Source organism: Marmota monax, unplaced genomic scaffold (genome assembly GCF_021218885.2).
Source record: "Marmota monax isolate L192 unplaced genomic scaffold, Marmota_monax_Labrador192_F-V1.1 WCK01_AAM20220418_F8-fsc00163, whole genome shotgun sequence".
Classification (NCBI taxonomy): Eukaryota; Metazoa; Chordata; class Mammalia; order Rodentia; family Sciuridae; genus Marmota; species Marmota monax.
The window spans coordinates 2,639,819-2,667,056 of NW_026693660.1; the positions used below are offsets into that span (position 1 = coordinate 2,639,819).

The following is a 27,238-nucleotide window of genomic DNA, read 5'->3' on the forward strand; positions in this document are numbered from 1 at the left end:
GATCGTAGCTGCACACACTTCAGTCTGGGTACTTCCCCATTTCTGGTTCTTTGAACTCTTCCACATAGCCTGCCTATTCCCCATTTTTTCATTTGCTGTTATGCTGCCCTTTCCCTCTGAGGATCTGTGAACTCTGTCATTTGGTGGAGTTTCTTCTTTTGGCCCATTCTGTCTCACACATTTCAATAAACCATACCACTCTTGCCATTGCACTTCAGAACTGATCTTCAGTCAACACTTAGAGAGCCTGTATTTGGGGTAGAGAGAATCAGGGCACATGGGCTCTTCTTCCAAAAGGGGGGACCATGTATAACAGGACAAGGGTACCCTTGGCTGAAAATAATAAGGATGATCATATTCTAGGTTATTTAATCTTGATTTCCCTGGCTGTTCACTTTAAAATACATAACATTAGCCAAAATTTGTAGGATTTCTGGTGTTTAGTCTTCTGAGCTTCTTTTGACATATGCTCAAATAATGAATTTTTAAAGTATCAAAGACTAGTAACTTGAAATGGTAGTGTCCATCAGTATTTGTGTTATGCTAAACAATTTAAACATTTTAAGAGAGATCAATTGAGTGACTGCATGAAAGATTCATTCTCAAATAAAGAAAGTTGATAGAGAAGAGTCTTTCTAATTCTTGTTTTTCCCAAATCTTTTTTTCCACCCCAAGACTGGATTACTACCAAGGTGAAAGGGGTGATGTCTGGAAATCGTTAATCCATGGGATTTGTTCACGGCATATAAAATTTTCAGAAAGTATTTGCTCTTTAAATATGATTTCCTGATTGACTGCAGCAGACGTAAATCCAGAAAGGACAACTCTGTCAGGGCAGCCAAGATCCCTCTTAGCTTCTCAGATGTATGGGATTTTTTTTTTTGGTGGCGGGGTGCGGAGGGGGGAATCTATCATGGCGTAGAAATAAAGATTCCTCTGTGAGCAGGGCAGAAGGAGAGAGATGAATTATCAGGGGAAAGTTAGAGAATAATAGTACGTTGAAACAAAGCAAAACTACTGGATTGGAAGTGGGAGGGGTGTACCGTGGCTTTCCTGGAATTAGCTTCTGTCTCACTTCATTTCAGTTAATGGTAATGAGAGGAAGAAATTAGAGAGACACCTTTTGTGCCTCCTGTCCTGGGACTGGTTTCAGTCCTGGAAGTGCTGTCTCATAATATTAAGAACATCTCCTCATCCTCTCAGATATGCAGAGTTCTTGTGGCACTGAAACCTAACATACTGGCTGGGGTCCATTTTGCTCCGATCTTTTTTCTCATCTTGTCTCACACCCTCTTGCCAATTCAAGCATACACATAGGCATCTTAAACACCAAACCACAAACATTTCTGACACATCACAGTTCATTCCTGGCTTTGTTCAACTTTAGTATTAACTGATGAAATTCTTGTATGTAATTTGTCTTGCTCCAAAAAGAAAAATCCTTATTTCTGATATTTATATACAACTACAGATACATTTATATCATCCCCTGGATTCCAGGTGGTAACTAAACTCTTTTCCCCTTCCACAATACCCTCTTTGGCTAAGTTCTTGTTAAGCACTGTTAAATGAGGAGCCTTGTCTGCCAAAGGCTTCAGACACAGAGTGATATCCACAGTGGCCACAGCCTACAAGCATTCAGCAGTAAACTTCTAAATATCTGCATAGTCTATTTTTTTATTTGATGCTAGCATTGAAATAATAACATGACTAATGGCAAACTGTCTCTGTCTACTCTTCCAACTCCTGTGTGTACACATGAATGCACATATGCACACCCTTAACCTTACCATGAAATAAGTGATATTCATAGAAATGAGTGTCCTCCAGAGACTCACCTCTGTTTGGGAGGCTTTGTACAAATAAACTATCAAATCTCATAGTTTATAGATAATCATACTTGGCTGTTCTTTGTAGTCCTATAGACTATGAGAAGGAACCAATAGATGTATTCTTCATAATCTAGATTCACATCCTGTTATATTGCATACTTGTTTACTGAGATACTGTCAAGGTAGGGAGATTCCTTTTGTTTACTCTGAGCAACTTCACTTGCATATTCCCTCCACTCCAAATGCATTTGTACATTAGAGAAGGAAGAAAATGAAATGTTGTGATAAGGTTGTTAGTGTGCTTTTCTCAGCAGGCAACAAGCATGTTGCAGCGTCTCAGATCCATCTGTCTACCACCCGTGTATAATAACACCAAGAAGTGCTGTTGTGCTCAACTGCAGCAAATAATTATAATGGGTGCATTGAGCACAAAACCTCAAAGGGTCAAAATGGAACACAAGTTACCAGTCTAGGCACTTGAATGTATGCACAGGCATGAAGGAACTAAAAACCACTTATAGTGCCTGTGGCTAACTGCCTACCTCATTTTCCCTTTTAAGCCCAGCATCAGTCTTCACTTGGCTTGCCTGATTAAAAAAAAAAAAAAGTGAGGCTCTTTTTCTCATTTGCCTTATTTTTTCCCCATGCTTAGATTTTTTCCCCCTCATTTTTCATTCATCAGCATATAGCCCTGGAACTTTACAGCAGGGACAACTTTATAGAACATATATACATGCTAATATTTTAACTCCTCCATCCATTTTTCACTAAAACACAATAAGTGATTTATGGTGGAGAGAAAGCTGCAAGCCAAGAACTGAACTGAAGATGTTTCCTCATCTTTATTAACTTTTAACAGCAAGGAAGAAGAATTTGGAACACATTTCTACTCCTGCTATTTCTGAATACAGCAGAATGGAGGATTTTCTAGATTTCTTAGTTTTTTGTTTTCTTACTCATTTCTCATCTGGCCATCCCTTCAGAGCACATACTGTGTGTGCCCTTGCTTGGTTAGCTTATAGCAGCTACTGTGCCTCATGGGGCATTCTCTCCACTTAATGTCCCATTTATCTGCGCCATCTTCATCTGTACATGTGTTAGCCTACCTGTTGGTGAATGATTTTATTTTCATTTGTTACAAGTTTCAATATATTAAAGCAAGTTTTTCAGATTACCTACAGCCTTAACATCCTCTACAAATCTGAGTAGATGATATAAATGTGCTCAGCAAATTTCCTTCCCCCACTACTAGGCTTGCCCCCCAGCATTCTGCTCTAAGCACATCTTTAGTTTTAATGTGGGTAACATTTACTATAATGTATAAGGTTGGATATATTTAACTAGAGTAAAAATTGAATAGAGTGAAATTAACAGCTCTAGGGTGTAGAATGCAATATTCATTTTTTAATTGATTTTTTTAAAAATAAATGACAGCTGAATGCATTACAATTCTTTTTTTATTGAATTTTTAAAAAAATAAATGACAACAGAATGCATTACAATTCTTATTACACATATACAGCACAATTTTTCATATTTCTGATTGTATATAAAGTATGTTGACACCAATTCTTGTCTTCTTACATGTACTGTGGATAAGATTCATTTTTTTCTAAACCCTGCTTCCTATCTCCTTAAAATTTTGGGGACAGAATTTTTTCTCTATATATCTGGGTCAAGAAATAGAGAATGTCTTATTTTGTTTCATTTTGTTTTTTGTTTTTTCCTTAAAGGAAAATTGGCAACACCTTTCTGAGCTGTAAAACTAAGAGGAAATGGTCACTTGTTATGAGTCCTACATTTCTTCATTTTTCAGAATCTGTAGTCTTTTGCAGTTTTCATAGTGCACTTTAACAAACCATAAAAACTTTAAAAATCTGAAATCTTTGAAGAGACTTTTTACTTTTAGAACCATATATTTTTCTGCAGGTAATAAGATTTCTGTTGAATATTTATTCATCTTAGTGATCCAAGTGACCCTTGGGCTTAAATTCCTAATGGTAACTGAGTTCCTCTTGTTGCCTGTATGTACAGATAAAAGGAAACGAAATTATTAAGCCCTAGTGATTCCCTGATCCCAAAACTTCATTCTTCATTAATTAACCAGGTGGTAGTAGTAATAGTCCTCTATAAGGATGCTAAGGAAAGGGTCCTGCTTATATAGAATTAATGATCTAAATACTTAGTAAATGTTTATAGTATAGGTAACTAATATTCTGGGGGAGTGTTTGTTTTGTCATAAATTTTTATTTTTGCTTTGGAAGATAAATGTAAAATGATCACACTCTATAAAATTTATTTGTGGGAGCCAACCAGATACACATGAAAAATAGATATGAAGTAGAGGTTAAGATTTGGAGCTCTGGAGTTTCCTGTCTGTAACTTCAACTAGGCTAGGCTAGCTTTTAATTTTTCCTGAAATGTTAGAAATGTATGTAACCACACAAGAGACAGAAATACCTTTTTCTTTGGGGGTGCTGTGATGGCTCCTCTGACTCTAAGGGTCCTTAGAAAGAGAGAGATTGAGCACCGTGCTGACCCCTTTTATTGAGGAGAAGCCATTCAAATGAGGCAAGGGGTCAGGTTTCAGGGGGTTGAGGCTAGCTTCATGAAGTCTGCTGTCAGCAGGTTGACTGACATCTAGGAAGGCCCTACCCAAGAGCAGAGTAAGAGAAGGGGACACACAAAGGGCGTTTCCATGGAACATTCTGTCCCAAACAGGACAAAAGGGTAATATCACAAGGAACAGGTGAGCGTAGCTCGATCCCTGGGGACGTAGGAAGGCACACCCGCGCATGAAGACACATTTGGTTGCATTATTTCTACCCTCAAGATAGGGGCTACCATCTATGGCTACTTGAAAGAAGCCAGATCATCAGGGATGACTGACAGTGCCTCAAACCAATCAGGAGGGGAAAAACGCTGGTCACATGACATGGCAGCCTCCCACAAGGTTTGTTTTTTGATAGGTATTATATAGTTGTATTTTATAAAGACATCTTAGATGCAGGGGTCTTACTACTAATAAAAATTTGACTGCTATTTTAGGTGTGGACATGCTAGCCATGTTTTGTCCATGTGTTTCTTGCAGAAGAAGTAAAAAGTAAGGGTTATTCTGAATTTTTTTCTTATTTAGTAGGATTCAAAATGAACCCCAATAACATTTAAATAATCCATTAATTATAAAGAAAAGCTAATTGTCGAAGAGGTGGGTCTCAGAGGCCATTAAGAATAAAAACTTGTCGAATTTCATAAGCATGTTTATGAAGCCTGAATCACACTAAACCTCAAATCAAGGCAAAGGGATTTATTTAGCAATTTGAGTATTCCTGGAAGTAAATTAAACTTCAAGTTAAGCCAGACATGGAGGCAAACGCATGTAATCCCAGCAACTCAGGAGATTGAAACAAGAGGATTCCAAGTTCAAGGCCAGCTTCAGCAACTTAGTCAGGCCTTAAGCAACTTAGCAAGATCCTGTCTCAAAATAATGAATGAGGGCTGGGGTTGTAGTTCAGTGGTATAGTGCTTGCCTTGCACATATGAGACACTGGGTTTGATCCTCAGCACCACATAAAAATAAATTAATTAAATAAACGTATTGTGTCCATCTACAACTAAAAATATTTTTTAATTTAAAAAATATAATGAATGAATAGATGGACTGGGGATACAAACTCAGTGGTAAAGCACTCCTGGGTTCAATCCCCATTACCAAAAAAAAAAAAAAAAAAATTTTTTTTCAAGTTAAAACAAAAATAAGTATTCACACAATTTAAATATTTATATACACCCAACAACAAAATTATGTTATTTTATAGAGTAGGACTACATGTTATTTTTAATAGTCTCATCAATTAAAGCTGGCATGACACAAAGGCATTCACTGAATGTCTAACTGAATTATTTTTGTTTTATTAATTGTGATTTGATATGCAGTATATCTGATCAGTATAAGGAAAATATTTATAGGGTTTTATTGTATTTTTTTAAAAAATGCTAAACACGTAGCTCCAAACCTTTGCAAAGAGGCTTAACACACTGTCCTTCCTTTTCCTGATTCTGAAGAATGTTATTGAACAAGAAGATAAATGTAGTAATGGGGGGAATAAAGACTTTGAGGCAGGATAAATGAATTTTGTTCCTTTTTTTTTTTTGGAGTTTAGCTCTCTGCTGGAGCCTCTGGAAAAGAATGGCATTAAAACAATAACATTTCTGGAAAGTTAGTAATTTTCAGGTCTTTCTTAATGCACTCTATATTGAGAGATAACAGTGGAATGATAATCCAGCAAGGAATTAAAACTACTTAATTAATATATAGGCAGTTGGACCTGCCTCTGAAGACTTCAGCAGGTAAATAAAGAGCAATACATTTTGTAGCCAATTCAGACTGTGAGCTAGCCACAGAATAATCATAAAAGTAATTTGCCAGGAATTCAGTAAGTAATCAATACATGTTAGCTTTAAAAAGTGGTATCTTCCAAACAATAAAATGCCAGTTCCTTGAGGGCAATAATATCAATATCCCAAATAATATTCAGTACCTCTTCATTCAGTCTTTATGATGAGTCTTTATGATGAGTATATGCTGTACCTCTCAAAATGACTTCCTTGAATGTGTTGCAACAACTAACCTATACTTAGAGTAAAAATCTGACAGAAAGAGGAGAGTGGGAAGAGAATAGCAGGCCGTTTGTTGGCTGATGGAGCTGGCCTTTCATTCTCTACATTGTATACAGTATGGAAGAGTCAACTGGTCTGAGAAAGTATGTTCAGATCTCATAGACAAATAGATTGCAGAATTGAAATACTGTAGGCTCTGGTTACTCTCTGTATCAAACAATACAGGAGCAACTCATCTGTCTTCCCAGAGCCCATTAGTCATCTAACCTTACTCAAGTGAGAACGAGGTTAAAGTAAACACCTTCAAGACCACTATCCCTGTGTCTCCATATGCCATCAGATACTGACCTATGAAACCTATTTGAGAATCTAATACAAACAGATCCTTGTAAGAACAAACAAAGCACTTAATACTTAAACCAAAAATGTCTCTATTTATTTTCTTAACAATTTGCAATTTGAAGTATAACATTGGGAATACTGACATTTTGGCATATTTGGTATAACCAAAGGTTATCTTGACAAATTCATTTTTAACTTCTTTTTTCCTGGTGCAAATACACACACACACACACACACACACACAGAGTAGTTTGGCATAATTATAGAAGCAAATTGGCCTGATCACATTCCTGATAATTTTTGGTAGAACTCCTTTGGCAATGCACTGAAGTTGTATGTGGACAAAAACTGTTAATTTACAGATCCCACCAGGCATTCTCTTTTCTATTTGGCAAGTACCCTTCTTCCCTCTTGAGATTAGGTAGTGTCGTTCTACCTTGTGGGAGTCCGGAGTTTTGTTTCTAAGTGGACTGCTCAAATTAGATAGGGGAAAAAGGAGAGATAAGAGTTTTCCACATGACTGACATGGTCAATATGTTCTAGAGAGGCCAAAGTCATTGTTTTAATGGATAGATTTGGGTTCTGTGCTAGTTGAGTTTCATAAACTTTTAAGTAGCAGGTTCTCTAATTTTTGCTTTTGTTTTTAAAATATGTGCATTTGACAGAGCAAGAAAGCACAAACATTTTGACTATAGCATAGAATGAGTTTTTCATCCTGGAAAAGAAAAGTTCAATTTGTTACTTTTTAAGTTTTTAAATTATATTTGAAATTTTCAGTATGCAAAAATACTGCCTTATTTTTTTACTTAACCAGTATATCAGCATCAAATGCATTTAAATCAGTTTAAAATCCCTTTTTTGATTAAGAATAAGGATCTAAAGTCATGTACAATCAAAAGAATGAAAAGTTATACTCCATTTATGTATGATGTGTCAAAATGCATTTTACTGTCATGTATAACTGATCAGAGCAAATTAAAAAAAAAAAAAGAAGAAGAAGGACCTAAACAACCAATATCTCCACACATGGTAGTAGTAGTGAGCTGTTGTCCTACATTTCATTAGGAATATGACCTTTCCATTATGACCATTTATTGTATTGTCCCCTTCCTAAGTGGCTGCACTTTCTTATTACAGTTTTCCAATCCAAAATGGTAATGACCTAAGATAGCAGCTCTTTCAGCCTTGCAGGCCAGATGTAGCATTTTTGTGTTGGCAGCTACATACACAGAATGAAAAAAATTGCACAAATCCAATGAAGAATCTCAAAAGTGATTTTTTGTCAGTGTGTCTCTGAAGATGGAGAAGACCAAGCTGAAAAAAGAAAGAAAGAAAATGAGATAAGAATGTATTACTTGCAGTTCTAGGGGTTGTGGTATCAAAACCATGACTTTTTTTTTTTTAATTTTTTATTGTGGGTTGTTCAAAACATTACAAATTTCTTGACATATCATATTCCACACTTTGATTCAAGTGGGTTATGAACTCCCACCTTCACCCCATACACAGATCAAAACCATGACTTTTGTCACGGACGTACCAACTTTATATACATAAAAGTTTTAAAACTTTCTACAGTGAATGTGTATTAGAGTTCAGAAATAAAATACAATTCTTTTTGAGAATTTGGTGGTGATTGTGAATAACTGTTTAAATTCAAACCTTCTGCCTAATTGAGACACTCTCTTTTGTGACTGCTGTGTTGATATGCCTATCGTAACTAGGAAATTCCAGAGCAGACCTGGTACCATGCGCCTGCTGATTAGGGGGTCTCTTAGAAAGCCTAAGAGCCTTCTACAGCAATACTTTAGTATTTAGCTGTGATCCTTGTAGAAGAGTGTGTGTGTGTGTGTGTGTGTGTGTGTGTATAAATGTAAAAATTACAATAATGCTGAATTGATTTATTTTCCTCTGGTTTGCCTAGCTATGCCCCAATTTCTGTATCATACTCTATAGGCCTAAACTCTGAAATGTGATCTCACTAAGTAAGTTAAAGATTGTTTTCTGTAGGGTCCACTGAGAAATCAGTGTCACTATGGAAAGTAATACCAGGCGTTTCTGTTGACTTGAAGATTATTGAGCTCCTCATTCATGAGGTGGGTCAGAGGTATTCTGTTGAAAAAATGCCAGCCTTGATGACATACAACAGGTGCAGAGCTCTGCCCTGGAAGCCCTGGGAACACTCTGAGAATGGCTGGCATTTTGGCAATGCTTACAGCTCCCACAGCTGCTGTGCATCAAGTGCATACTGCTCCAGCACTTCAGCGTGCTGTGATGCAGGACTGGGCTCAACTCTTCCTTAACACCCCAAGCTGTGACTGACTATCAAATATCTGGCCAGAGTATTGCCACAAGGGTTGTCAAGTGAAATTCTGGGGCAGAAGTCAGCAGTCAGTTAGTGTGCCCTCAATAGTTATTCAACCAGGGTAAAGGGAGTAGAAAAGAAATTTAGAGTAGGTCTATTATTTTTAAAAAGTACAGAACCAGTGTTACAACTGGGAATTTTAGAGTCCTTGGCTAAGAGTCAGGTGTATGGTATTATATAAGGATTTATCAGTCACTGTTTAAAAAGAATATTGGATAGCCTCTGTGAAATGAATGAGGGGAGCTAAGCCAGGATGAGGCAGATTTAGTAATAAGTTCTCTCATCACATCTCTTGGCCAAGAAAAACATGCACTTTCTCCAGAGACAGAATTTTTCTTCCATTCCAGGAGGTGGAGGAACAAATGAAATGTATGTAGTCCAGGCTTTCAGATGAGCAATTTTCATTAGCAAATTTTTGAAACCTACTACCTCCAAAGAAGTGAAAAGAAAAATTGCGAGCTAACTAGAGACTTTCCACATTGGGAATAGCATCTCTGTAAAACACAAGCTGGTCTTGTGTTCAGTTCCCCCACCCCCAAATACAGAAATCTTGGTCTGGCGTTAATATACTAGGCCAGCATGCTCTGTCTCCCAGAGTGGTGGTGGGTTTTGACTATGTAAATGTGCAGCAGTATGTGGAACTGTTTCTCTTTATAATCCTGAAGATTGTAATAGTAATTAGAAGAGCTTTTAGTCTTGGGTCATTTTATTTGACTTGAGAGACATAAAGAATATTTAAACCTCTCTTTTCAGATTGATCTTGACTTTCCTCGTTTTTTTCCATCTCAGATTATTCAACCCCTGTTAGAACTTGACCAAAATAGAAGCAAGTTAAAGTTGTATATTGGACACCTGACGGCCCTCTGCCATGACCGAGACCCCCTAATCCTTCGTGGACTCACTCCACCAGCTTCCTATAACTTGGATGATGACCAGGCAGCTTGGGAAAATGAGCTGCAGAAGATGACCCAGGAACAGGTAAGTCTCTCAATTGAGCTTTGACAAGAACCTAGAAAAGTTCAACTGATATTTGGGTTGATACAATGAGCGCTACCTTGGGGGAGAAGGTTCCATATATCACTTTTAATTGATTTGTACTTTTAATTTTTTTCCTTTTTCTTTGTTTGCTTACTTTTTAAAGTTTGTGTTTGCTGGGGATGGAACTCAGGGCCTCATATATGCTAGGCAAACACTGTACCACTGATCTGCATCTCCTGTCCTAAATTTATTTTTTAAATTAACAAAAAAAGGTATTTATCATGGACAACATACTGTTTTGATGTGTGCACATTTTGGAATGTCTAATAAATCAAGCTACACATTTCTCACATGCTTTCTTTATTATATATATATATATATATATATCTGTGTGTGATGAGAATTACTTAAAATCAGCTCCTTAGTGATTTTCAGGAGTTTAAACATTGTTATAAACAATAAGCAGCTTGTTGTATAATAGATCTCTTGAATTATTCCTACTTTCTAACTTAAGTTTTGAACCCTCTTGCTGACATCTCCTCAACCTCCTCCCTCTCCCCCATCCCTGGTAACCACCATTCTTCTGTTTCATTCAAGATTGTTAAACATGAATAGTCTTCAACAGATATTTGGCATTATCATTTCAAGGAAGTGCCATTTGATTCTTCCCCCAGAGATACTTGCTTATGTATCACAAAGGACTGATGTAGAAAGGAGGGTTACGGACAGTCTGTTAACCTGCCCTAGGTTATCGCTTAGAAGGGATGACCACTAAAAAAAGGTCTGAGGTTAGAATATTTGGATAAGGGACTTTTGAAAAGTAGCCTGGGGAACTGTGTACTACAATTTACCATTAAGTGGAAGAACCATTAGATGAATTAGTTGAGGTCAACCCATGTCTTAGTCCATTCAGGCTGTTATAATGAAGTACTAGGTGGCTTATAAACAACAGGGATTTATTTATCAAGTTCTAGAAGCTAGAAATCCTATATTGAGCAGTAGAAATTAAGGTAAATCATACTTATATACTGAAAAAAACATTCCTTCTTCTGTTAGGCCATAAGCATTGAGGACTGAGTCAAATCAATCACTAATTGAGCTAGGTTTGGGTTTGTTTTTGCTACAGTTATACTTCATTGTACCACAATCTTTAGATTTTCCACTGCCTTGTGTTTTTTTAATTAGATTTACTTTTTAACTGATACATAAAAATTGTACATATCAATGGGGTATCATGTATATATTAATGGGGTACATGTGGCCTGCACCACAGAGGGCTTTCCATCCTCCTGCCCTCTCCAAGCTGCAGACTGCCCTCATTTCTTAATGTATCACTCAGAATGGAAGCATTAATGCTCTCTTCATCCTTCCACCTCAGTCTTAGCATGCCTGCCTCACCCCCACTGACAGATACCAGCTCCTACTAGCAGTGCAGGATCTAGACTATAAGGTGATTTCCTACTGCTTTCCCAGTAGAAGCAGAATTCTGCTTTGAATCAGTCCATATTTAGGGGCCTACTGGACTTCCTCTCTCTTTTCTAGTGACAGTTTGCTTTTGCTGTGTGTCAGTGTAAGAGGTGGGAAGGATTTTCTACTCCTCCTCTGGTGGCAGTCAATCTGCCTAAGAACAGGGGTAGTGAAGGTTTCCTTTCCTTCTCCCAGGGGTGCACAGCTTTTCCTGTCAGAGCAAGGTTAGGCTCTGGGCACTGAAGGATTTCCTGCCCTCCCTGGCACTTGCTTTTTACTTCATATCAAATAACAGTCCAGATGCCTAGCATCTCCTGGCCGCCAGTCACTAACTATGGTCATAAATGACATGGAGCATGGACAGATTGATTACCCTAGTACTCCTGCTGTCCCTCAGCTTTAGCAGTCACAGCACATGTATACCCCAGAGAGCAGAGAGAGAGAGAGAGAGAGAGAGAGAGAGAGAGAGCTCTCTCAGGTTTTCTATTTTATACCCAGTCCTACAACAAACTCTCAGTGGAGGCCAGTGGAAGTGGATTCCTTTTTCTCTGGGGCTCCAAGGGATTCTACTCTGTCAGGCTGGCCCATGTTCTGACTTTAAGAATTTATTTAAATTGTAGGTATTAAATTGTTTTCTTTACCAACTTTTTGGTACTGGAGATTTAACCCAGGGATACAATATCACTGAGCTATAACCCCAGTCCTTTCTTCATTTATTTTTTATTTTGAGGCAGGGTCTTTCTAGGTTGCAGAGGCTGGCCTCAAATTTGTGATCTTCCTGCCTCAGCCTCTCAAGTAGCTGGGAAAACAATCATGTGCCACTGTGCCCTGCTCTCTTTACCCACTTTTAAGGCTGCTGTCTCTTCTTCTTGTTCTTTGCCAAAGGTATGTTCATCTCTCCTCAGATGGGCTTGTCACCCTTGAATTCAATTTATGTAGTTACCTTAGGATCTCTAATCTCTGATAGGCTCCAAAGAATTATGATTTTTATAGATTATCCAGATCTTTTTCTTGTTAGGGTAAAACTAATCTTTTAGGGCTTTCAACATTCTAAGCAAAAGTAGAGCTCCTTATAAACTTGGATAATTGTCAGTTTGCAAGGTAAAAGAAGAAAATGCATAGAAGACAGTATTTTATGGCTTTATGCATTTCTTGGTTCTTGGATATACGAAGTTTTACTCTATTTCCACAAAGCTCTGTTTATCTAAAACCCTCTAATTCAGCTTCTGAAGATAGCTGTAGTGTATTAAACTTATGCTACAGTATTTTTTCTGTGCAGACTATTTGTAAAATAGAGATGATGAAAATAACCCCTTGAGCTGGGTGCAGAGGCTAAGGCAGGAGGATTGCACATTGGAGGCTAGCCTCTACAACTTAGTGAGACCCTTTCACAAAATAAAAAATAAAAACTAGTAGAGCATCCCTGGGTTCCATTCCCAATGCCATTTAAAAAAAGAAGAAGAAAAGAACAACTCGCTGTATATGTATGTTGTTTTAAGAATTGGAATTCTTCAGCTTTGGGGTACTGATAAGTAACCTGGTACTTTAATTTGTGCTTACCTAAATAGGGCTTACAGACTATTTGAAGAGCCAGAAGAGAACAAGGTAACTTCTCATACCCTTAAAGAATGATAGCTTGAGAATCAGAAAGGAAATAAGGTGTTTGTCTTAGTCCATGTTCTGTTGCTAATAATGTAGTGCCATAGACTGGGTAATTTAAATAAAAGAGGTTTGTTTTGGTTCTGGTCCGTTGAAGGGCAGATCTGTATCTGGTGATGGCCTCCTTGCTGGCAAGGTTCTGAGGCAGCACGGTGTATCACTTGGAATAGTCAGGAATTGTGTGAGAGACCTAGCCAAACTAACTTTCACAGTAGGCTCAATCTGGAAATAAGCCATTGTCACATTAATCTATTAATCCATTAATTCCTTGAATGAATTAATCCATGCATGAGGACAGGGTGTTAATCACCTCTTAGGTTCTATAATGGGGATGAAATTTCAACATGAGTTTCAAAGGGGACAAACCATATTCAGACTATAGCATTGTTCCTTCATCTAACCCAATCTGGAAAATTTCTTTTGACCAAGCAGAAATAAAACCTCATGAATGTATTCAAAGATAACAGTTCCCATTGCTTAAAATATACATACATATACAACCGCATTGCAGAAAAAATGGTGAGCCTCCTGTGGTAGCCCCCATCTGTCATCCCAGCTACTCAGGAGACTGAAGAATTTAAATTCAAGGCCAAACTAGGCAACTTAGTGAGACCCTGTTTCAAAATAAACTTAAAAGACTGGGGATCTAGTTAAGTAGTAGATCACTTGCCTACCATATGCAAGACTCTGGGTTCAATCCCTAGTAAGGCAAAAAAAAAAAAAAGCAAAAAGAAGAAATAATAGCACTGGAGTGAACTAATCTGGATCCAAAGTCCAGCTCTGTCACTGTCTGGTTTGACAACACTGGAGCAGTTCTTAAACTTTCAGGCCTCAGTTTTTTCAGCTTTAAAATAGAGATAATACACCCTGATACCTAAACCAGACAAAGACACTTCAAAGAAAGAAAACTACAGACCAATATCTCTAATGAACCTAGATGCAAAAATCCTCAATAAAATTCTGGCGAATCGGATACAAAAACATATCAAAAAAATTGTGTACCATGATCAAGTAGGATTCATCCCTGGGATGCAAGGCTGGTTCAATATACAGAAATCAATAAATGTTATTCACCACATCAATAGACTTAAAAATAAGAACCATATGATCATCTCGATAGATGCGGAAAAAGCATTCGACAAAGTACAGCATCCCTTTATGTTCAAAACTCTAGAAAAACTAGGGATAACAGGAACATACCTCAATATTGTAAAAGCAATCTATGCTAAGCCTCAGGCTAGCATCATTCTGAATGGAGAAAAATTGAAGGCATTCCCTCTAAAATCTGGAACAAGACAAGGATGCCCTCTCTCACCACTTCTGTTCAACATAGTTCTTGAAACACTGGCCAGAGCAATTAGACGAAAGAAATTAAAGGCATCAAAATAGGAAAAGAAGAACTTAAATTATCACTATTTGCAGATGACATGATTCTATACCTAGCAGACCCAAAAGGGTCTACAAAGAAACTATTAGAGCTAATAAATGAATTCAGCAAAGTGGCAGGATATAAAATCAACACGCATAAATCAAAGGCATTCCTGTATATCAGCGACAAATCCTCTGAAATGGAAATGAGGACAACCACTCCATTCACAATATCTTCAAAAAAAATAAAATACTTGGGAATCAACCTAACAAAAGAGGTGAAAGACTTATACAATGAAAACTACAGAACCCTAAAGAGAGAAATAGAAGAAGATCTTAGAAGATGGAAAAATATACCCTGTTCATGGATAGGCAGAACTAACATCATCAAAATGGCGATATTACCAAAAGTTCTCTATAGGTTTAATGCAATGCCAATCAAAATCCCAACGGCATTTCTTGTAGAAATAGAGAAAGCAATCATGAAATTCATATGGAAAAATAAATGACCCAGAATAGCAAAAACAACTCTAAGCAGGAAGTGTGAATCAGGCGGTATAGCGATACCAGACTTCAAACTATACTACAGAGCAATAGTAACAAAAACAGCATGGTACTGGTACCAAAACAGGCGGGTGGACCAATGGTACAGAATAGAGGACACAGAAACCAATCCACAAAACTACAACTATCTTATATTTGATAAAGGGGCTAAAAGCATGCAATGGAGGAAGGATAGCATCTTCAACAAATGGTGCTGGGAAAACTGGAAATCCATATGCAACAAAATGAAACTGAATCCCTTTCTCTCGCCATGCACAAAAGTGAATTCAAAATGGATCAAGGAGCTTGATATCAAATCAGAGACACGCCGTCTGATAGAAGAAAAAATTGGCTACGATCTACATACTGTGGGGTCGGGCTCCAAATTCCTCAACAGGACACCCATAGCACAAAAGTTAATAACTAGAATCAACAAATGGGACTTACTCAAACTAAAAAGTTTTTTCTCAGCAAAAGAAACAATAAGAGGTAAATAGGGAGCCTACATCCTGGGAACAAATATTTACTCCTCACACTTCAGATAGAGCCCTAATATCTAGAGTATACAAAGAACTCAAAAAATTAGACAATAAGAGAACAAACAACCCAATCAACAAATGGGCCAAGGACCTGAACAGACACTTCTCAGAGGAGGACATACAATCAATCAACAAGTACATGAAAAAATGCTCACCATCTCTAGCAGTCAGAGAAATGCAAATCAAAACCACCCTAAGATACCATCTCACTCCAGTTAGATTGGCAGCCATTATGAAGTCAAACAACAACAAGTGCTGGCGAGGATGTGGGGAAAAGGGTACACTTGTACATTGCTGGTGGGACTGCAAATTGGTGCAGCCAACTTGGAAAGCAGTATGGAGATTTCTTGGAAAGCTGGGAATGGAGCCACCATTTGACCCAGCTATTCCCCTTCTCGGTCTATTCCCTAAAGACCTAAAAAGAGCATGCTACAGGGACACTGCTACATCGATGTTCATAGCAGCACAATTCACAATAGCAAGACTGTGGAACCAACCTAGATGTCCTTCAATAGATGAATGGATAAAAAAAATGTGGCATTTATACACAATGGAGTATTACTCTGCATTAAAAAATGACAAAATCATAGAATTTACAGGGAAATGGATGGCATTAGAGCAGATTATGCTAAGTGAAGCTAGCCAATCCCTAAAAAACAAATGCCAAATGTCTTCTTTGATATAAGGAGAGTAACTAATAACAGAGTAGGGTCGAAGAGCATGAGAAGAAGATTAACATTAAACAGGGATGAGAGGTGGGAGGGAAAGGGAGAGAGAAGGGAAATTGCATGGAAATGGAAGGAGACCCTCAGAGTTATACAAAAGTACATACAAGAGGAAGTGAGGGGAAAGGGAAAAATAATACAAGGGGGACAAATGAATGTCAGTAGAGGGGGCAGAGAGAGAAGAGGGGAGGGGAGGGGAGGGGAGGGGGATAGTAGAGGATAGGAAAGGCAGCAGAACACAACAGACACTAGTATGGCAATATGTAAATCAATGGATGTGTAACTGATGTGATTCTGCAATCTGTATATGGGGTAAAAATGGGAGCTCATAACCCACTTGAATCAAAGTGTGAAATATGATATATCAAGAACTATGTAATGTTTTGAACAGCCAACAATAAAAAATTTAAAAAAATAAAAATAAAAATAAAAATAAAATAGAGATAATAATGCTTATCTTCTAGGGTTACTTGAGTTTTAATGAAATAATAATACCAAAATATATATATATATATATATATATATATATATATATATATATATATATATATATATATATATTGCTAGTATAATTGGAGAGAAACACTTAGTAGTGGTGGATTTAAAGGGAGCTAATGTTAGACCTTATATTCAGTCATGAATCCCTTTATCAGATTCTCCCTCCACACTAGTTAAGCTTTCTCAATTTTATAAGCTTTTTTCTTTCTTTACAAGTTACTCACATGTATGGCACTTCTTTTTGTATAAACCATAGCATTATAAAGAATAAAAATAGTGAGTTCAGGTAGATTTGAGAGATAAATAAATCTTTGGGTTTTTTAAAGTAATGGTGAATGGAACTCAGGGTGTCATACATGCTAGGCAAGCGCTCTGCCACTGAACTATATCTCTTAGCCCTTATCTTTCAAAGAAATCCAGAAATGAGAATATAAAAATTTTGGTCAGTTAATGAAAAATTAAAGATCAATCCTAAGAACAGACTGAAGGGAGCGCCTGAGAAAAAGTTAGAAAATAGTCTTATCATTATGTCAATTCTACAGAGGTTCACGTAGGAAATATGATGGTTTATTTGTTTTGTTCCTGGTACTATAAAATTGACAGAACTGGCATTCATTTTCTCTAAATAAAGCATTCCATTTTTGAAAGTTAGAAGATTGTTTAGACCCATAGATCTATCACACTTTTTTTTTCCCAACCTCTGTAACTTCCTATGGTAGCTTAATGGTAGTTACAGGGATACCTACATGGCAGAATATGATAAATTTCTTTCTAGGTCCATAGCAGTGACTTTTCATTTTGGTTTTCTATGTCTGTACCCAAATTTTGTATTCTTTGGAGGTTTGTTGGGGCATGGTACATTAGTTTGGATTGAACTGAATTGAGCAGGTGGGTACATGGACAACAGGCAGGCAAAAATATGCTTGTACACACACACACACACACACACACAGATGCCATATACTATTGGTGTCAGCTTGAGTATTGTGGAAGTTAGAGGCACAGGTTTTAGAGCCACACAGCTTTGAATTTTCATTGTCTGACCTCCTCTTGTCTATTTGCCCTTAAGCTTCTTAACATCTCTGTGTCAGTTTCTTCATCTTGCAGTGGACATAAGGTTGTTGTAAGAATCATGATGCTTCTAGATGGTAGCTGTTATTGCAGTTATCATTGTCATTTTCAGTTAATATTTTACTGAGAATCAGTCTGATGGGACACCCCATCCCCTACCCCACCTCTGCCGCGCGCCCACACGCACACGTACACACACATATCACCTTGGAATTTTTCCTTGTTCTCTAAGCATGATTCTACATCTTTAGTCATATATGGATTTTCTTTGTCTCAAGCTTCCTGTCATTCTATGACCATGCTTTGATCTGAGAGCATATATATCAAAAAATGATTTGCAGAGAATTCCAAAAGAATGTTTCCTCTATGAAAACCTTCATTTGCCATTTTTTTTACTTTATACATGTGTGTATGTGTATGTTTTCCAGTTTATCACATTATTTTTAACAAAATGTCTCAAGCATTCTGAAAAGTATAGACAACACTGTACCCAGAATTAACTAATTACTTTGTCATATCTGCTTCAGATCTTTTTAATGCTAAATATAGTGTGATATTGTGTTATAATAAGAAACATGTTTGAGCTCTGCTCCTGGTTTCTTGCACACAGCTCCTAAAACATTTGGGATCTCTGGAGTGATAAGTGTCTTCCGTATGCTAATGAAATGACTGGAGGCTGAGGGCTCCTGGATAATCTCAGGTTGGATGCTGGTTGTCAGCAAAACCAACCAAGTGATTATAAATTTGGAAATTTAGAAATTTCTGCCCCACCCCACCCCCCAACCTCTGGGAAGGGAATTAGACTAAAGGTTGAATTGATCACCAGTGTTCAGTGATGTTCACTCATGTCTGTATAATTAAGCCTCCACAAAAGGACAGAGTTCAGAAAACTTCCAGATAGCTGAACACATGGAGGTGCCTAGAGGGTGGCACACCCAGAGAGGGCATAGAAACTCAGCATCTCTTCCCACATACCTTACCACCTCTTTATCTGGTGTTCATTGGTATCCTTTGTAATATCCTTTATAATAAATCAGCAAACATGTTTACCATAGTTCAGTGAGCTGCGTAGCAAATTAACCAAACCTGAGGAAGGGATTGTGAGAATTCTGGTTTATATAGTTAGTCATTCAGAAGCTCAGGTAATAACAACCTGGTGCTTGCAGCTGGCATCTGAAGTAAGGGGGCAGTCCTGAGGTACTGTGCCTTTATACTGAAGGAAAAGATACTATCTCCAAGTGGACAATCAGAACTGAACTGAATTATAGGACACCCAGTTGGCGTCCACCGGGAATCTGATATCAGAAGTATTATACTGAGTATATGAGAAAACACTTGACTCTTACATTAGTCTTCATACCCCTTCTCAACTGCATTCTTCTTTTTCCATCTGCAGTAGCAACTGCTGTCCTAAATTGGTGTGCATTTTTACATACACATTTTTAATATACATGTGTCCATAAATAATATGCAGTACTTTTTAGGTGTGATATGAGTTTGAAATACATAGTATCATACTACTCAGGCTGTGTTTCCAGTCATTATTATTTACTGAACCCAGGCCCACTGGTCACTTGGTATTGGAAGAAGAGACATTGTTGACATTTTTCAGAGAAGGGGAATCTTGTGCCATTTTATGTGATCCTGGATCCCCAAAGAAGCTTTTTTTAAAGAAATAGATTAAGGCATTGTAAAGGTAGAATGTTAAGAGTACAAAGTGGTTTGCTCTAACTAAGAGATATATTTTCTTAAGTTCAATTTTAAATTTAAACGTCTTCTCTGCTTTGGACTATCATTTGTTATCTTTCAGAATCATAGCTCATAATTGTAATTCCAGGGGTCCAGGTTTTCCACACTGAACCACTAACTTCTTACATCTACAAGATGCCCTCATTTCTTGCCAACCCCTTTTGTTTTGCTATCTCTTGGGAAACACTAATCTACTTAGTGTCTCCATAAATCCAGCATCAACACCAGCTAACAAACAACTGACAGCTACTCATGGAGTTGAGTTACTGGTTCCTAGGCTGAGTATTACATCATGAAAATGGTGGGAAATTTTTAGCTAAAACTTTTTTGACAGATGACTTTTCCCTTGATTATAAATACAAACAGTTGTTTTTGGTTTTGGGGTTTTTTGTTTGTTTGTTTGTTTGGTTGGTTTTAAAATTTCAAACTTAGTTACTTTCAGAGAGCTCAAGGATTTGGGGCCCTGAGTGTTCAGGAGGGGCAACAATGTATTTAACATAAATACTGTGTGTGTTTTTAAAAGGCCATACCAAACATATGCTACACATCAATTCCTTAGATTCAAAGAGATGCAGCAGGGTGGGAAACTTTTGATATCTGCAGGTGCAGAGATTGGAAAGACAACATTCATGTATGTAATCTTTCTCATAGCTTTAAGTGATTGCATTCAACTTTACAATGAGGTGAGGAAACATAAGTCTTCAATGGCTGTCTTATTTATGCACTGCTGTGCTATATAATGTGATTTCCCTGTACCAGTAAACTGCAACTTTTCAACTTGTCACCGACGCAATGGCTCACATAGTTAGCAAGTGAATGTGGCAAACAACTTGGAACATAATATTGTTCTTGGGTCTAAATAACCTACTTTTGAGGAATGTTATGTATTGCAATTTTATACACATTAGCCAGAGTCAGGTGGTCTAAGAAGATTTGATTTTGGCTACTGATGGTTAATAGTTATTTCACTTGCACTTCAAATATTTTGGTTTGCAATGAATGGATACATCCAAATTACATTTTGAATTATTGTGTATTTGGGTTCTAGTCCTTTGGTTTTTCTGTCTCTAGACCATACCAAGCATATATTGTTCAAAAAATTAATTCAGAGCCACTTTACCTCTGTGATCGTTTTAGTTCCAACAGCTAAATAAATTTGGACCAGATTAGATTTGATAGTCTTTATGGCCAAGAAAACATTGTTTTTAAATATTTTGTATACTTGAAGAACAGCCTTTATTTTACCTCTTTGAGATAATATCACATTATATAATTTTACTTCTTTCAAGTCATGTAATAATAGAAACTGGGACTCAGGGTATAATTTAGTGGTAGAGCATGTACTTAGCATGCTTAAGGTCCTGAGTTTAATTCCCAGCATACACACACACAAAACAAATTAGAAATTATATTCACAGTATTATATTAGTAGCTTTAAGGTTGCAGGGTTGTATGTTTCAGAATGGCAAAATAAAGAAGCAGAAATTCAGTTCTCAATATACAGTCTTCAAGGTTGAGAGAGTAGTTTGGGAGCAGTGCTTCTCAGAGGTGGTGGTGACCCTCGAACCCTCCCAAAAGAGATTTCCTCCTCTGCATTCCCATCCTCATAACTCAAATAATCAAAGAGAAAGTGAGAATTTTTTTAAAAAAATAAGGAAAAGCCATGAGTGAGCTGTCAGACACTGTCAAGAGGGAAATTTGATTAGTTATGCAGTTTTTATAGTATTCCACAAGATAAAACAAACCAGTAGTTTAGCAAAAACATGTTTATTTGAATTCTTAGGATCTGAAAGAAAGTTCTTCCCAATGGGTCCTAATAAAGAATCAAGCTATAAGCAACATTTTCAACATCTTTCCATTTTATGCAATAATAAGTTTCATAGATTTGTTTAACATCTCCGCAATATCATAACACCAAAGTTCATTTTCATAAAGAAACTATTCTCTAGGAGAACGTAGATATTGCTACCCAAAGTACTCACATCTCTAATGTATAATTTAGTATAAGGAATAAATTTTCAAGTCTTTGGGAAAATGTAGGCAATACCTCCTCAACATTAGTATTCTTGACTAGTTTTTCTCTATATGCAGCAAAAGTTTAAGGATATAGTATCTAACCAATACCACAACGTAAATATCCTGTGTTCCTTCTAAATGAAAAGTCATTTTAAAAGTCTGTCCATCTGCCCTTTCCCACTTATGGCCAAGGAGTCAGCTGGCTAGGGCCAGGGATTTGACTGATTTAGCAAAAATGACCAGCAGGACAGAGGCCAAGTGTTTGATGACATAGCTGACATGTTTGGCAATGGAGTTGGATTCAAGCATTGGGTCTATGTATTTGGCAGGACAAAGGATTCTGCCCGCACAGCTGGTATGTGTGACTGGCTAGGACCAAGGATTTAACCCACATGGCCAGTATTTTTGACAGGGCCAGGGCTCAGGATCAGTTGGCATGAGTGGAAATACTAGACTGGAGCCAAGAAGGTGGCCTCCATGGTTGAGAGAGATGGATTATACCCCAGGAGACTGAGCAAATGAATGTAAGGGTAGTGTGACCCAGGTTTATCATAGGAAAAGGGAACAGCAGTATAGAAAGGGCAAAGACAAACCTTGTGGTGTTGGGCTGCTATTAAGAAATATTGATGTGAGGTCTGGGCTTGTGGCTCAGTAATAGAGTTTTCACCTAGCATGTGTGAAGCACAGGATTCGATCCTCAGCACCGTATAAAGATAAGTAAATAAATAAAATGAAGGTATTATGTCCAGCTATGACTAAAAAAATTTTTTAAATATTAGTGTAAAAACCACAATTTTAAACAGATAAATAGATTTAAATTCCTCTGTGTGTGTGTGTTCATCTGCCTGTATATATACATGTATCTCCTAACTTTGTCTGCTGAGGGGATCTGGGAGCTCTGACATCCAGTGATACAGAACTCACTTAGCACCCAAAGGTTGGCTTCTAGATGCCCTTTTCCACTAAAAGGAATTTCTGCTCTTTGCAGAAATGACTATGTCTAAGGTTGAGTATGGAAAGGTATAAGATAATCCCAGAACATCTTGTTATACTAGAAAGAAAGGAAGTGTTCCAAGAATGGTGGGTATATATATCAGAAGGACCATGGGATCCCTTTCACAAAATCATGGACAGTTGAGCATCAAAATAACAACCATAGTAACATTATAACACATTGAATAGAATAGAAATGTATGAGTCTGTACTGATATTAATAAATAAATCAATGGAAAGAAAGGAGAATTTGGTGGCAAGGAGGTACTGGGGATAAAATCCAGCAGCATTTTACCACTGAGCTGCATTCCCAGCCCTGTACCCTTTTTTTTTTTTTTTTTGAAACAGGGTCTCAATAAGTTGCCTAGGCTGGTCTCACGCTTGCAATCTTCTTGCCTCAGACTCATGAGTAGCTGGGATTACAAGCATGTGCCACCACACCCAACTTACATAGAGAGATTTATACACACACCTAAATCCACTGAGAAAAATTTTAAATGAGTGAATGAATGATAAAGAGCATGTAAAATATTAGCAGTTAAGGAATCTGGAGGTATGAGAGCTCTTCATATTATTTTTACAACTTTTCTAGAAGTTAATTGTATCAAATTAAAAAGGTTTTTAAATTTTAAGTCAGTAAACTGGAGTTAAGAATTTCATCCTCTTATGAAAATTACAGTGCACAGAGTATCAAGGGCTTAAGAAGTGTTATTAGCCTAAATAGTAAAGACCCCAAGGTGATACCCTCAGGCAGCTAAAAAATGGTACAGTAACAGACTGTACCAGAAGAAATGACTTTGTGTATATAAATTGCTTTGGTGTTACCTCACAACCAATGAGTACATATTATAATTTAGCAGATTTTACTTTAACAGAAAGAAATTTTTTCTAGATGTGTCCACAAAAAAGAACAAACACAGGATAATTTCTTTTTTACTGGAGAAGCTGCTCAGTTGGGTTATAGAAGGAATTCAGGGTTGCAAGATGATCTGAGTTAGATTGTTTGTAAGGTTTTTTCCAGTCCCAGTTGTCTTTTATTCTAGTGTAAAAGGAATGTAAAATGCCCTCCCCCAAAAAATGTAGGACTGTATTTGAATGTGACATACTAACAAAAACTCCACAAACAAATTAGATAAAAGAATTGAAAGGGGGAAGATAGGAGTAATGGAAAATAAACAATTGTTAAGAAAGGGTAGTTTACATAAAAAAGTTAAAGGCATAAAACTCAATTATAGGATAAATGAAGGCTTTTGCCTTAATGGTAAGGAGGGCCTTTTCCTCCTTTTTTCTATTTCCATTGAGGATAGAATGAGGGATTATATTAAATTACAAAAAGAAATATTTCTTTTAACATGGGGAAGAGCTCTCCAACTTTAGACTTGTGAAACATGGAACAGATTTCAGAACAAATATTATAGTTTCCCTTTGGAGACACTAAGGTTGAATCCCAAACAATAGTGTGCCCCTCCCCAGCCCACTATACTTGTCAACGTCTCCATATCTTGCTTGCCTGATACAGTTCATCTCAACCAGTCAGTAACCAGAGTGACCTATATGTTGAATGATTGGTTTTTTGAAAATGCAACTTTCAGTTTTAAACCTTGGTGGCTCTAGAATTTTAGGTAAAGCAAATGTCTTTTATTGTAAAAATCAGCCTCCATAACCAAAGATTAGCAACAGGTGGTTGTTTTAAGCCTTAATAAATAAATATGCTTTAATTCCAGATATTAGCCAAAAGTCACATATATTGCCAAAACTACCCCAGCTCAGTGGCATAGTGACATGATACTAGAAAGAAGGGAAGTGTTCTAAACTTAGGTTAGCAAAGTAATTAAGTCAGACTTCAACAAAACTTTAAATTTCTACTCATCAAAACTGGGAGAGCCAGACACTGTGGCACATGCCTGTAATCCCAGCAGCTCGGAGGCTGAGACAGGAGAATCAAGAGTTCAAAGCCAGCCTCAGCAATAGTGAGGCGCTAAGCAACTCAGTGAGATCCTGGCTCTAAAAATACAAAATAGGGCTAGGGGTGTGGCTCAGTGGTTGAGTGCCCCAAGTTCAATCCCTGGTACCCCGCTCCCCCTCCCCCCCCCAAAAAAAAAAACACTGGGAGAAAATATTCAAAATATATATATATGTACATGCAAGTTTATATGCAAGGTATTTTTGAAAACCAGTAACAAAAGACAAAAAAGCATATTTTTTGAAGTGGCAAGAAGACTTAAATAGACTCTTTACAAAATAAAGATAATATAAACACATGAAAAAATGCTCACACATATAAAAACACAATTAGAACCATAGTCTCACTAAAATTAAGAAGATTGATACCATTGGTTGGCGAGGATATGGAGCAACTGGAACCCTGATACACTGCTGATCAGAGTGCAAATGGTACTATACTTTGGAAAAATGTTGGGCAGTTTCTTAACTAAATTATATATACATCTATTCCACAACCCAGATTTCTCATTCTGTGGTATTTACTCAATAAAAATGGAAAGATATATCCAAAAAGACAAGTGACAGAAGACTATTCATAACAGCTTTGTTTGTAAAAGTCCAAAGCTGGAAACAACCCGAATGTCCACTAATAGGAGAACAGATTTTTTTTTAATTACTATATATTGTATAATGGAAAACTGTTCAACAATAAAAAGAAAGAATTTCTAGTATAGGCCTCTTTTTGAATGAATCTTCAAAACACTGTGTTAAGTAAAAGAAACTAGATACAAAAGAATACATACATAATTAATGTATGTATCCATTTATATGACATTCAAGAAGGGCAAATCAGAATGATAAAAATTACAACAGTGGTTACCTAGAGCAACTTACTGAAGAAAGGTATCAGGAAACCTTCTGAGATAATGGAAATGTTCTGTATTTTGATTGGGGAGACAGCAATGTGTGTTGATATATTTATCAAAATTCATCAAATTGTATACTTAAAGATCTGTACATTTGGCTATATATCAATGCTAGTTTAATTTTTTCAAAAGATCATACCCCACCTCCAGTTTCCTTTTGACCTGTTTAAAACTTATTCCACCAAAAAAACTAAAAATGGAATATTTCCCTTGAGTACAAATTCTTTTTTGTTTTTCCACCATAAATGCCAGCCTCCTATCAGGGGCTGAACCACACTGGAATGAACTTCTATCAGCCAGCCCCCTGTGTGGGTCACTAAGCTTTGGATTCCAAGTCTCTTTCCCAGCACTTGGTCCCTTTTTAATTTTCAGGAAGTATTGTTCCAGAACTTGGCTCGGATCTTGTCCTTTCCTTGGATTCATTTTTCCATTTGTTTTCTCCATATTTTGATCAATTGCTCCTTGGCTTGCACCTCTCTCTTTTCAAAGTGCTGGTTTAGGGGCTGTTAGTGCTGGGGCAGCACTGGGCACAGAACCTAGAAGTCATCTCCCTCACTCAGGGAATGTGTCAGTCATCAGTCACAGACATGACATTTCATTCTTCCCTCTTGAATGCATTTGTCCTGTTGCTGTACCACCCAAGTAAGCCAAATGGGCATAGGGGCTGATGGGGAGCAAAGCATAAGGGGCAGCAGGGAGAGGAAAGAAGAAAGAAGAATGGTTCTTTGTGGGATAACAAACTTTGTTCTGGTTCCCAGCCCGTATGTTTCTGATCTGGTTTTCCTCTTTTTGTGATGTTTGAACTTGTTTCCTCAGCTCAGATGCTAAATTCTTGTCCAAAAAAACTAAGAGCAGCAGCATGTGAAAGGCCGCAGGAGGCAAGACTAGCAATCCAGTGAAAAGAATAGCAGAACTTTGAAGATAAATGTGCGTCTGTATCAGGACTGGGCTTGGGAATGGGGTGTGTGTGTCTGTGTGTGTGTGTGTCTTGACAAATTTACGAGAAATATGCTGTGGAATACATTCACTTTTTCTCTCCTCTGCTCTCACACAGTCTGGCACTTTCTTTTTCCTCTGACAGCTGCCATTAACCTTTTTATGCAAAGACCAGTGTATCTTGCCAATTGGATGTTGAAGTAGCTGGCAAAGAAAAGCTTCTTTTAAAAAATAAAGAGATGGAGGAATTGGAGAAGAGCTAGGCAGATACACCACAGGAGGGGCATGACTGACAGGGTGCTGAGTTGACCCTAGGGCCCCAAATTCCTACCTTGCTTCTGATAACATGCCCTAACATTAAGTTGAGAAAGAAAGAGGAAATAGGAATTTGACTATAGAAAAAATAAGGAATTTACATCCTTGAAATTACATGAACATTAAGTAGTATTTGCAATTTATTTCCAATGTGAGAATAGCCTATGTATGCATGAAAGGACATACTTAGACACAAAACTATAGGTGTTGTGCTAAATGTATGATAATTTTCTTGTGCAGAGAGAATATTGGGAGACTTGTGTAAATCAAAATTTTATGTAAAAGATCCTTCCAGCTGGGCACAGGTGGTGGCTATGTCTGTAGTCCCAGCTACTCAAGAGGCCGAGGCAGG

General features: G+C 37.3%; 1 protein-coding gene across 21 annotated transcripts in view; it reads left to right on the forward strand.

The window, feature by feature from the left end:
• Erc1 (ELKS/RAB6-interacting/CAST family member 1) overlaps positions 1-27,238 on the forward strand; it is a 564,692-nt gene that overhangs the window by 512,393 nt on the left and 25,061 nt on the right. For 13 of the 21 annotated variants that reach the window (XM_058584138.1, XM_058584139.1, XM_058584137.1 and 10 more), the window contains one exon: positions 9,949-10,137. In XM_058584138.1, the coding sequence (XP_058440121.1) occupies positions 9,949-10,137 (189 nt within the window). Of the gene's footprint in view, positions 1-9,948; positions 10,138-27,238 lie in introns of those variants that run through there. The other 8 variants (XM_058584146.1, XM_058584149.1, XM_058584150.1 and 5 more) reach the window with 2 other exon arrangements.